General features: G+C 34.0%; 1 protein-coding gene across 2 annotated transcripts in view; it reads right to left on the reverse strand.

Moving 5' to 3' along the window:
• TRIQK (triple QxxK/R motif containing) overlaps nucleotides 1–13,795 on the reverse strand; it is a 342,742-nt gene that overhangs the window by 196,043 nt on the left and 132,904 nt on the right. The window contains exon 8 of one of the 2 annotated variants that reach the window (XR_006592646.1): nucleotides 4,366–4,528. Coding sequence is in view for 1 of the 2 variants with exons in the window: in XM_045050082.1 (XP_044906017.1) it covers nucleotides 4,501–4,528 (28 nt within the window). In the remaining variant the exon portion in view is untranslated. Of the gene's footprint in view, nucleotides 1–572; nucleotides 4,529–13,795 lie in introns of those variants that run through there. The other variant, XM_045050082.1, reaches the window with a different exon arrangement.

Raw genomic sequence — 13,795 nt, forward strand, 5'->3', positions numbered from 1 at the left:
GAAAAAGAATTTCCGTAGAAACAGCTAGCCAGCTTTGTTAAGTAAAACAAGTCCTTTTACCTTCATAGTCTAATACAGGAGTAAAGAACAGTGAATGAGAAGAAGGAACATACTTTCCCCTCTGGATCCTCTTAAATGTTTGTATTTCATGTAATTAGGAGGCTGTTCTTATCATTTTATAGATACATTCAGTGGTGCTATAGCATTTAATTTGCTTTACATTTGAAAATTTTCGTTTGAAGGTCTGAAATTTTATAAATCACAAATAGAAACAGGTGACTTGACTCAGGCATTCTGGGTTGTGTCTTTCCTACTCAGCAAAATTGTGCCAGTGCTCTCTGGGAAATCCTAAATCTAAGTTTCAAGAACAAGAGGCAGTAAAGCAACAAACAGTTATTGAACACCTAGGCTTGGATGCAGTATTTTACTAGGTACTAAGAGAGTGCCTGTAAAAGCAATGGCAAAGGTAACCCTTGCTTTCAAGGAAGCTTGCAAGACTTTTCGTGGAAAGCAATATATCACGGGAATGCACACATCATTTTGTTCATCAAGAAATTAACTCCAAATACATAGGTAGTGAAATTAGAGGTGCTTTATTATTTGCGTTCTTCTATTAATCTACTTTCTATAAAGATCACTGTCAAACAATCTGCATTCATTGTTAACGTAGATGGACATTAATGTTTATCATATATACATTTCTTTATACCCTGAAATACAACATTAGTAAACTGAAAGAGAATTAGCTTGAGCCAAGGCTTGTTCATCCCATTTGGAGATAAAATTTAGGGAACAGAATTATGTTTGCTGAATGTTAGCTTACTATGAGGTAGCTACTGTCCTAGTTCACCAAATACATCATTTTATTATATCCTCATAATTCCGTGGGGCAGGCATTATCCCCATCTTTTTAATGAAAAAGTTAAGATTCAGAGAGACATCAATTAAATTGACGTTCTCATGTATTCTCCGGATTGACTCGACTCTTTAGTTTTTTCCTGTTACATGTGCTAAAAGTTAAGTTCCACTTACATAGGAGGAGGAAAAACACATTTCTAATTTATAATGCCATTAAAACACTTAGGAAAAAGATTGGTCAGAATAATGTCAGTTTTAGAATTAATACTAAAGGTAGCGAATACACCAATGCTATAGTGAAGTACATTTTTTTACCCCCCAAAAATAGCAACTGGTAAATTCAGGTGAAGAGAAAATGAAAAAGTGTGCTAAAATCTGTAAATACTCCAAAGTTTAGTGAACTTCTATTCATCCTTCAAAGACCAGCTCAAAGGTGACCTCCTCAGGCAGAGTTAATCACTGCCACTGCTGTACATTGACCTGTATTTCAGTACATGGCAATTGCATTAGCATTATTTGTGCACCTGTTTCTCTCTTGGTATGTTGAGCCTCACAGAATTTGCATCTCCCTTTTGTCCCAAGATTTGGGGCTTTAATAAAAGTATGTGTGCTCTACAAGTGGACAGATTAGTAAATGCTAATCATCTGGAGCATGAGCATTGTTCAGTCATCAGAAACACATTCCCGATAATTTTTTTAGCTCCTTTTTCTCTTTTATTGGTAGTGTATTTCTTCCTAATACACCTTGGGATTTTTTTTTTAATTTTAATATACTTCCATTCTTTATCCATTCCATTCCATTCTTTATTAACAACAGTTAGTGTCCATTGTATTCAACTTTATAACACAGTTTTGAAATAATTTCACCAAAATTTATGTAATTTTACTTTGATATCATTGTGTCTATGTTTAACACCGATAGACCTTTTCTTTTGGAATTCTAAGATAAAATTGATGGCCAAAATCAAAAAAAAATACAATGCATTAAAATCTATGTAGTTTTCCCCTCCTCCCTTTCTATAAAATAAAGATGAAAACAAGGTCTGTTATGAATTCTCCATAATATCTACCTTTTTTTTTATTATCCAAGTGTTTCAAATATGGGGAAATTGCTTTAAAGAGCAAACATATAGGGGAAAAAAGCGAATGTGTGGAAAAATAAAAGCCTCAGTGTATAGTACTATTCTTCAACAAACCCTGTTTTCTTTATTTCCATATTAAACAAAAGGGCTAGTCATATGTAAGTTAATAAAGTGAGCACAAGGGAGATGTACCTCCAAATTAGAGCCAGACGGTGAATAACATAGCAGGAATGTACTTAAAGCCCGGTACCAGCTCGTGACAAGGTCTGTTCTCTGTCTTAGCCCTTGATTTTTGGAAAGGCTTCAGGAGCTCTGAGAAAAACTTTCAACCTGACAAGCACTGCAGGGCTGGGAAAGGCTCCTGTTTTAATTCAGCCCAGATGTGATCTCTAATGAAAGCATTATGACTCTGCAGCTGCAGTGGATGGTAGAAGCATTTTTAGAAGAATAAATTATTTTAAAAGATTTTCTTTTTCTCTCTTAACAATTATGCTTGACCTGTGCTACAGTAAAATCTTAAGATACACTATAACACAATTTATAGTTCCATGCCTTATACAGTTGGAATATTGTACTAAACTTCATGCAAAGGAAAGAGATACGAGAACTCAGGATGTATGTACTATATAAATAGGTTTATCATCCTGAGATAGATTGCCTAATCCAGTAATTCTCCAAACGCTAAGTTTCAGGCACATGTAGCATGAAAATATTAAGCCAAGCAGAAAACTGATTCTCACGATAGAAGCTAAATTATGCACCCGGACATTACTTGCTTATTCATATGTGCATTATATCACAATCCCCGGTAGGTATACATGCACGTATGTAAATATTATGTTTGTTAATTTACATTTTTAAAAGTAAATGTAAAATGAGTATCACCTCAATGCAGGCAATGATAAAACAAGATCTTAGATGGAGAAAATGCACTTGAATAATCTGACTTGCTCCTTCCATATTTCAGAAACATAAGATGCCATAGTTCCTAAATGTCAACCTGCCTTCATGTCTATGTGAGGGGAAATCCTTCCACTCAATATGATTTCTGTTTTCAGCAATAAAATAGAAAAATAAATGAACAATGTTTGGGGGGAAATGTGAAATTATGATTATTTTGAAGCATTCTTTGTTTGCCTTGTTTATTGTTTTGGAAATGCTCTAGTTGAGAGGCATCCAGTGGGGACTCAGGGAAGAGCATTTTACATATTTATAGAAACATTTGCTAACCATATAACATTCCAGCTAAAGAAAAACCTCCATTAAGCCCATAAAATAGTTTCTAAGCTGTTATAGGAAGTTATTTTCTAAGAGTAACAAGAAAAAAGAAAAAAGAGGGAAGAACCGAATGATTGAAAGGTATTAAATGATTCTGTTTGAGAGCAGGAAATGCAGGTTATTATTTGCTGACGGATTATTCAGAATGAATTTCATCATTCTTGTTACAAATGTGTTTTTTGACACTTTAATTATGAAGGAACTATTCTGAAACACAATATGAGCAGAAGATGCTATAAGTTTAAGTAAAATGCTATTACATCCTCATTTTACAAAATTCACAATCACACTGAAATTAAACAGCATTTCTCTTTTGTAGAAAGAAATGCTTATTGCAAAAATGGAATGCATGTGGATCCACTGACATTTTAATCATTTTATTTTAGACAGTATTTAGAAATAGTGAAAATGGAATGGGGAAAGCTTTGCAATTTAATGCATATATATAGCACTATGTATATGGCACACTCTTACAGGCCATAAAAATGGAGCCTTTTCTATTGCTATTTAGTGAAAAAAGATACTAAAATGAAGACTGGCGAGTACCGAACTGATGTTGGTACCTGAGTACATCCATACTCAGCTAAGCTCTGTGCATCTAGCTGGTTTTACTTTTTTACCCTCATGCCCCCAATTTACTAATGAACATCTCGGTTTGTAATTTATTTGGGTACATTTACTCTAGAACAGCCAGCCAATCAGCCCAATGACCATAATTTAAACAAATAATCTACAAATCATTTTTACAAGCTATGCCTATTAAATTGTGATGTGTTGATGAATTTAACAGAAAATATGTCATGAGAGGGGTTCTAACAAACACACATTCCGAATAATACAAAATCAACTGTTAATCTGTAATGTTGATTCTCAGAGCATTCTCAATCTGAGCTAATGTAGGAAATAGCCTCTCTAGAGTTGAAAATCCCATTCTTACTCTCAGCCAGTAGATATAGATTGCAATAAAAAATTGATCCATAAAGACTGATTTCTCTTATTTCTGTAAGTTTCCACCTAAATTAGAGGATGGCCATTTCAAATGTTCACTTCTATACGGTTATCTAGGCACATGACCCACATCTGGCAGGATCTCTGATGTCATGATTTTAAACCAAAGTAAAAGATTACATGTATGACTTTGGGGTACCTGCATCTGTAGTGTTTGTCTTCGATACATTTCCAAGCAGTTCAGGAAATGGACAAGTTGCAAGAGTACTGCCACTGTTATCACAAGGTGTCCTTTTACGCAAATAAACATGTCTGCTGCAATGCGTGGTAACTCTCAAGACTGGAGCAGAACACCACAAGGTCTGCATGTCAAAAAAAAAAAAAAAAAGCCAGCTGAGTGAGTTAATTACACTTCTATGCAAGTTGAGAAAATGTTTGGCCAGGACTTTAATTTGCTCAAGAGTGAAAAGGCCATTTTTTGCTTCCATTCTAGGAAAGGACTCTAGCTTACAGAAGAAGGAAAAGCAAAAACTGAAAAGACTATTCCATTGAGTGAGCTAGGGAACATGAACTTCTGTAATGTTTATTTTAGTTAGGCCCACTTCTCTAAGTACTAAACCCCCCAAATGGTAATGCTTGAAAATTCCATCTCCTTGAGGGAGAGTAATACTGAGGTAATCAACTTCCTGCCACCGCCCCCCTCCCCCACCACAGAAGCAATTCCATAATGGTAATAATAATAAATTATATAATAATATATTATTGAATATTGTGAAACACATATAGAAATAATTATCCATTTTACTTAGCCTGCATCTATAGAGACTTTATGTTTAAGCAACGTATATTACCCAGATTTATAACATCAATCAGTAAGTGCTTAACAACAGGTACTGCGTCAATCTCATTTTACAGGTGATCCATTCATGAATTCTCTGTTTTTACCAGTTTTCAAAAGCCGGCTTTTAATATTTAACACATGTATGATCAAATGTATACCCTCATAAAAATAGGTCATATGATCAAGCAACTATTGAGATATCAAATCATATATATATAGATGTATATATACATGTATGTATACTTATAATTTTAAAAAGAAAAAGAAAAGTTTTTATCTTTGGAAATTACAAAAAAAAAAAATCCCCAGTATTCTTCTTTTGTTGTTTGTTTTTTAACAAAAGAAAGTATAATTTCAAGCTGCTTTGCCTCTTTAATCCCTTTTGTATGACTGGAAATTAGTGACGCATATGGTTCTGAAATTCAAATATAATGCAAAAGACTTTCTACATTTCAATCATTTGAATTCATATTTAATGTATTGAAAAATTAACATAAATGGAATATTTCCAAAAATGTACATATCATACGTGAAAATAGCATGAAAATTCAATCTTCTTGGCTTTGTCTTACATTACTAAAGCTGGTTCCAGAGAGTTTTGACTATGGCAAGACAACAGTATTTTTATCCACTTCAAAGAAGCATGAAGGCCATCCCGCTTGTTTCTACATCTTTCCTGTGCCATTTTCATAGAAGATGCCCTCATTTAGCAACTACACCTCCACTGTGCAATATGCAGAGAAACATAATTAAATTTAATAGAAGCAGCCCCTGTTTTGAAGACACACTTGATTTAGAGCCACTCACAATTTAAAGCTGCAGGGAGATGTAATTAAATTTTATAGAAGCCACGGCTTTTAAATGAAGACACATGATCTATGTGCATGTGTGAACATACACACACATGCAGTAAAAATGAGACATTTAAAAAGTTATTCTTTTGTAATTATTTATATTATGATTCACAATACAAGACATTATTGCTCAAATGATTTTTATTCATATCATGGGTATGACTATAAGAATTTACCAAGATAACCATTATTGTACCATTACAATAGCACTTTATGACTATATTGATAAATAGTAATCAATATGTATTTTACTATTAATGTTATCTATTCTTTATCTGGCTCTCTCTATTTATGGCAATGACATCAATGGTGAAAATGCTTTAATCATGTGCTTGTTGTTTTTTGCTGGCTGTACCCCGAAAGACTTACTACAAAGATGTAATGTTATTTTAAATAACCTAAGAATGAAATATACATGTTTGCATGTGGATGTGATACATGGGTCATTTGAGCTGGAAAGAATTACACATGCTCTTACTATACATGCATATATAGTGTTTATTAATGCATCTAAAAATTCTAATATGTAGGGGGAATCAAGATACAAATCTATCATAAACCGCTTCCTACCCCCAAACTTTTGATTTAGTCTTTAGAGTTATCTGTACACTGTTAATATTAATGTATGTGCTTAAATTTGATCAGTTTTAAATTTTACTGAAAGGGCAAAAGATATAAATTAAGACTCCTAAAGTCATTAAATGTCTTATGTGGAGGAAAAAAACTCCTTTGTAGATTAAATCTTTGAAGAAGACCCTGTGAAAACTCTTCAGACTGGCTTTGTTCCTTTAATGTCTGTTTAATGCCTTGGAGAAGATATCTTCTGCTTTGACCCCCTTGAACCTTAGAGACTAGCTCAATAAACCACAGAAAGACCAAAAGTTTCAGAAAGAATGGTCTTTAAAACAAAAAACCTTCCTCAGGGCTATAAGCTCACTTGTGAGAAGAAGCCCAAGGAGGGAGGGGAGATCTGCTATCTTCACCACCATTAATTATCCACTTAGTAATCCACTTCTGCCATAAATGTACTGCTTTCCTAACTGGACCCTCCTTTCCCATGCCTCAAGCCATGGATCGTCAACCAAACTCCAGCCCCCACCCACCCCGAAAAATCCCTCCTTTGTTGTTCAAGATTATTAAACTAGGTAAACTGTGTAACCAGTTTTTAAAGTACACAATTAGATCTTTGTTTTTACGCCGAAGCTCCTTCGGGGCCTATATAATGAATTGTGTGAAGGAAGAAGTGTGGGAATTTCTGGATTAAATGCGTAACATACTCTTTTTTATTTACTGTTATTCTGCAGTTAAAAAATGATACAAATTCTTTACATTACAACTGTTTTATGGCATCTTTTTGGCCTTCCGTCTTAAATTTCTGTCCTTGACTGTCTATACTTCATAGAATCATTGTAAGTTATATTCCATAATACTATTCATTGTATTTCAAGCCACAGAGAATATTCAGAAAAGAACTGATTAAAAACAAATCATGTAAATTAAACTTCAAATCTTTTTTTTTTTTCCTTTGTGGAAACTAGTCAGTGTAATAATCAAACTGTCCAGTCACGTTACTGATGCCCTCATACCAGCATCCCCTCACAGTATGCTAGGTGTTTCATGAATGAAGATATCATAAAAATTTCAACAGCTGTTACCTATGGGTATTGGGATCATGACTGACATTTTAGTTGTTCTTGCATTTTCTATTTTGAAATTTTCCCCAATAAGTATTTATTATATTATTAGCATAAAAATAGCATATGTTTTATATATTTATTATATAATTTATATTATTGAAGTGTAAGGATAAATGCATTTGATTAATACTTAAAAACAAATATAATTATTTTACATAAACTATTTCATAAAAGCCCCCTCATTTTTTTTTTTTTTAATGTAAGCTGTCACCTATCACCGTGTTTGGTTCATTATGGGTGGTGACTATTTAGATAATTTATTTCCTGCTATTATTTTTTTCCATGTATTAATTAAAAGAAATCACTACCAGCTTAAATACAGGATAATTTTGTGTAATAGTTTTTTTAAAAACATAAATTCCTTTTCCATTTAAATGTAAATTTACATACCTAATTTTGATTTAAAACTCCCATCTAGCCTCTATTAATTCTCTATTGGTTATTGGGTATCAAAATCTTACAGTTCATATTTGGGACTTTGATATCTGAGTCAAGATTTATTAACTTCCATATGCTACAATGTCTAATTAAAGTTAAAGTTCTACTTAAAAGGAAGAAAAGAAAGCAGACAATTGATCTTGAATACAGAATTAGAGTTCATGACTGGTTTAATTCTAGTCTTCCTCTCTTTGAACCTTAGCCAGAACTGATTTGTTTTTATTTGTGCTGTTATTTTTGTTTGTTTCCCCTTGATGAGCTGTTTAGTATAGTGGTTAAGACAAAGATTTTGTATTCACACTGCCCTGGATTTAAGTCCTAGTTTCTTCTCCTATTCAGTAAATTTTGATTTGAGTGTCTAATTTGTGCTAAGCATTGTCTGACCTTGGACAACTCAGTTTCATTTCCTCATCTGTAAAAGACAGATAAAATATAACTCATGAGGTTATTGTGAAGATTAAGTCAGATGATCTAAAAAAGGGTTTAGCACAGCATGTGCCACACAATAAACATAGAAACTATTATTGAATAGCATCTGTTTATGTGGATATATTTATAAACTGCTGCACATAGATTTATGTATATATTTTGTTATTGTTAAGCATACAACAGGACTGTTGATGAGATTTTTACTCAGGCAGCATGTGAAAGTCAATTGAACTAAGTCTCTCTTCTTCAAAGACATTCAAGCTCTTTTCTACATTCTAGAACTAGCCTCTGTGATTATCAAGAGCCACAACATAAGAATATTTATAAATTTACTGAGGGCAGGAACATATTTTATTCTTCCCTTATTTCCTTCACCAGCACACTGCCTGTTACCAAATTGGTGCTAAATAAGTTTTATTGAAGTAAAAACTAAAGTAGCAGAAAATACTGACATTAATTTGAGTCTCCCTTGTTCTGATGACAAAATGATATATCAAATGCACTAATTTTCTTGAGAAAGAAATAATCCATAGAGTTACACATATGCTGAGTCTTATAAGTAAAAGATTTTAAATAAGACTTCAAAAAATGAGGTTAACATGTATAAAGGTGATCAGTGTGAAAAGGTAAACAACAAATATAGCTTCCTGAAAAATAACTCTTAAGATTGAAGACTTCCGTAAGCATCTAGGAAGAAAAAAGAAGAGGTTCACAGGTAAGAGAAGAAAAATCATGCAGATTTTCAACTTCTCCAAAATATTTAATGTCAGAAGATAATAAAATAACTTCTTTAGAGTACTTAAGTGCAAAAGGATGTAACTAAATTTTATACCCACCTAAGTTGTCATGGTAGACAATCTCAAATAATTAATGATTCACAAAATGTACCACTAAAAAACTTTTCCTGAAAAAAATCTCTTATGTATGTTATTTACCTAACCAAGAGATGCACTGTAATGAGCATGATTTAGCTTTAGAGGAAAAATAAGAACTTTTAAATATACTATAATATCTACATAATTCAATAAATGTGGTTATAAAACATAAGGTGAAGTCTTTAACTAAAACTCTTGCTAGAAAATATTTAATTTATAATAAAATTCACCAATGATCAGATCAAATTAAAAATTATATAAGCAAGAGTTGTACATAAGAAATTATGTTCAGGGCTCCGTAAGTGTCATATTTTTCCTCTGTTTCCCATTATTTTTCTTTATTAAATTCTCTACAAGTGAAACATTTTATCTATATAAACAAAATACATATAATATAATAATAAATGAACAAGTTTATCAACTTATCCCATATATTTTTATATGAAATGTTAGTAACTATTACTGGAAGGATTCGTATAATGTGCTAGTTGAATGAACATTATGTAAACCATAGCAAAGGACACATTCCTGATTCATCCCTGAAAGTAGCATTTCTTCCTAGCTATATCCCAGACTCATCTAAGAAAAGAGATACTTTCAAGTTATGATGTTTTTTTTTCCTCTCCTGTATTTTCTCATTTGTTCTCCCTTCTTTAGTGGGACTATTTCCTAGGCTCTAGTTCCATCCAGACACAGGACTGACTAGCTTCTGCCATGCAACAGTCTCCCACTTCCACTAAAGGACATCATTCTTTGCCCTTTTATCATATGATGAATAGACAGTTCAGTTCTGCCCGACTGCTTATAATTACCCGGTTTTGGAGTCTTTCGGTCTCATCCCTAAATATCAAGGGGTGGAACCCATCCCTCCTCTATTCTGTCTACCTTCTCTGTCAATTATGATCCTTCTTTAAGTTTGGCAAAGCTTTAGTGCATTTCACATGGCAGTACCTTGCTGTGGTCAAATTCATAGCCCTAATCATTATTCCTGTTGACCTTGGTTGTGGCTTACAAGATTTGCACGTAAGTCTTTTATGGTAATTGTTTAGTATAACTTTTTTTTATCCTTTACATATTCTTACTATCTCCATAATCACTGTAAGCTTTAATAATATTGGCAATTTACTGAACAACAATGAAAATTTATCATTATTTTTCTTTGGTAAAGAATAGAGAATATTTTATAGAAATTTTTATAAGGATTTATCTTCATGTTGGTTGATTTGTGAATGAAAAAGGCAGGAGGTCAAATATAAAAAAAAAGTCAATGAAAAAACAAAGAATGTTATCAAATTCCAGTTTAGAATAGTGTCTGCTGGGCACCTGGGGGGCTCAGTCAGTTAAGTTTCACTTCAGCTCAGTTCATGATCTCACAGCTTCTGAGTTTGAGCCCCGCATCGGGGTGTCTGCTGTTAGCACAGAACCTGCTTCAGATCCTCTGTCCCCTCTCTCTCTGCTTCCTCCCACTCTGTCTCTCTCAAAAATAAATAAACATCTAAAATAAAAAGAATATGTCTGCCTGATAACTTCTGATATATTCTCCCTATAATTCCCTTGAAAATATTATGAAGATACAAGGTTTTTTTTTATATATATATATATAATTAGCACTATTACCCAAAATTAAGACATGTAGACATTTGGCCAGAATCAAGAAAATATTTCATCAAAAATAAACATGAGGAAGTAGGAATAAGGAAAATCTCTTAATAGCCACTTCATGCTTTACCTCATAAAAAACAGGTGGAAAACAACAGAAGGCCCTCTTAGATTCTCCTATTTTGAGAGTACAGGAAGGAACTGTCATGCCTTCTAACTGTCTGTTTTCCTTGGTTCAACGTTCAAAGAATTAGCAGCCCCAGATCTGGTCGCTGGTCCCTTTTATTCATTATTGCTATTTTCTGTAAATTATGCATTGCATTTTTCCCTTTTTACTTGATTTTTAATATCCCTTCAGACATGATGTCTTCCAGAATAAAACAGGACAGTAATAGGAGTGGATCAGTAGGAACACCTCACAATCACGGAAAAACTGAAGATGGGGTAGAGAGCATGTTTCCATCAGAATGATCAAAGGCTCTGAGATGGAAATGGGCATGGAATTGTTTAGAAAGGCTAGTCTGGCTGGAGCATAGGGAAAAACAGAGGAATGGAGGGATGTGAGGTCAACAACAGCAGCTGTGTAATAAGTTTTACTTACTCCAATTACCAAACATTGCCACAAGAGGATATAACCGTGGGAATGACAGAAACTGGTTTATGCTTTTGAAAGGTCAATCCTACTATAAGTTGGAAGATAGTAAAAAAAAAAAAAAAAAAAAAAAAAAAAAGCACCAAAAGTAGAGGCAAGGAGACAAGACAGAAGGCACAGTCACAACAAATACCTTGATAGAATGATGCTTTGTGTGTGTGTGTGTGTGTGATAGGACATCCCTAGCAGGACAGGGAGCTAAGGCTGTAAGAACCAAGAGTGGAACTGGAGAAGCAGGCAGTAAGTGTAGAGTTTAGAGCCTGATGAAACTGCCTGGCTTTGAGGGGGTGGGGAGCAACCAGGGTCTTGATATGGCAACTCACTAATCCAGTGTGAGCTGGGTAAGGGAGGCGTGACACAGGAAAAGCTGAGGTGAGGATCAATGATGCAACACTTCTGTCTGCTAGAGCCTCTTAGATGAACTGTTTTCATTTCCTTGATTAGTTGGCTTTTACTGTGTGACAGACCACTCCCAAACCCAACAGATCAGGTTACCGATCATTTATTCTCATTCACGTGTCTGAAGGTTGGCTGGGGCTGACTGGTATAGGCCAGGCTCAGCCGGGCTTAACTTTATACTACAGGTTAAATCTCCCATGGCCAGGAGTTAGTTGAGACATGTCCTTCATACATGACATGTATGTCCTTCTGCCATGACAGAAAAACAGACGGACAAACACAGACATCTAATGCCTTTTTATGATCTAGACAAACCTGGAACATGTCATTTGTGTTCACATTCCCCATTAGCCAGAGAAAATCACATGGTCAAACCCAATGCCTTCATCCATTTGGGCTGCTATAACATAAATACCATAAACTAGATGCTCATAAACAACAAACATTTATTCCTCATAGTTCTGGAGACTAGTTCTGCTGAGAGCCTGCTTCCTCACTGATGGATTTCAGCATATGAATTCTGGGGGTGAGGGGGACTCAAACATTCAGACCTTAGCACCTACCATCAGTAGGATGGGGGAGACACTTGCTTCTAGAGAAAGAACTGCAAAGTCATATGGCAAAGGCTGTGGATGTGGCTCCTTCAGTGGGGTGAGTTCCTTGTATGTCACACAAGTCTCCATGCTTAGATCCTGTGATTGGTTTAACGCTCTGCTGTTGCTATGTTGGAATTCTTAATTTTGAATTTTCAATTTGTAGTAAGTCCTGCAAATAATGTAGCTGGTCCTGGGAGTGGGTGCAGGGATAAGTGAAGAATCTGGACCAATAATGAAATCTACCACAGAGAGAGACACACATTTTACAGCATGTTTTTTAAGGTTCAAGCTTGCTTATGATTATAGCTAAAAAGCAGTAAAAATAGAAGAATAATGAGAGTGTGATATTGACTAATGGAAGGAGCAATAGACTATTAGAGGAAGTGAAAGACAAATAAAATAAAACTGTAAGAATATAAGAGTGAAAGTCTCTTGGAAAGAAGTTTAAAAAGCCAGAGATGTGGACTGACAGATGAGAGAGGCAAAACAAGAAAGTAAGAAAATTCTAGGCAAACTAAGTTGGCCATAAGTTAACCATGACATTCACTTTCCAATTAACTGTGAAGCAAAAAAAATACATTTGTGTGTGTGTGTGTGTGTGTGTATGTGTATGTGTGTGTAGGTATTAAAATATAGCTCTCCTGAATTTTGTCTAAAAAATATAAGATAATATTTTTACACAAATGATTAAATCTGTTAACAACTCTTTAAAGGAAATTATTATAAGATGGTTATGAAATAAAGTTAGCTTTTAATTGGGATAAAAATTATTTCTTATTGATAATTTTGGCTGGCAAGATTTCAAATACTGTATTAGGTGATGATCATATGTTTCGTGACAGGATTATGGCCCACATCATAAACCATTCTGAAATGTATTACAATATTAAAGTTATCAGCTACTTAAAACATCGTATTTCAATTGCATTCAAATTTCACATCTGTCTATGAACTACTACATCAAGTATAAATACTACTAAATCACACACTCAACCCCTCAATCACCCTCACAGTCGTTACGTTCATTCTAAGGAAGTTTGTTGTGTGCCTACTATGTGTCCAGATACTTTGCTTCATTGTTTCAATGAAGGCTGTTACTGTAAGCAAAGTATCTTTGAAGACACTTCAACAAATTACTATGATTTCTTTTTAGTATCGCAAATAAATTCCACTAGATTAAGGATATCAAGAAAAGTTCCTCAAGTCTTAACTCGGAAGGATGTGTGAGAAAGTTGGGATCTACTGGTTA

This window comes from Felis catus, chromosome F2 (assembly GCF_018350175.1).
Source record: "Felis catus isolate Fca126 chromosome F2, F.catus_Fca126_mat1.0, whole genome shotgun sequence".
NCBI classification, from domain to species: domain Eukaryota; kingdom Metazoa; phylum Chordata; class Mammalia; order Carnivora; family Felidae; genus Felis; species Felis catus.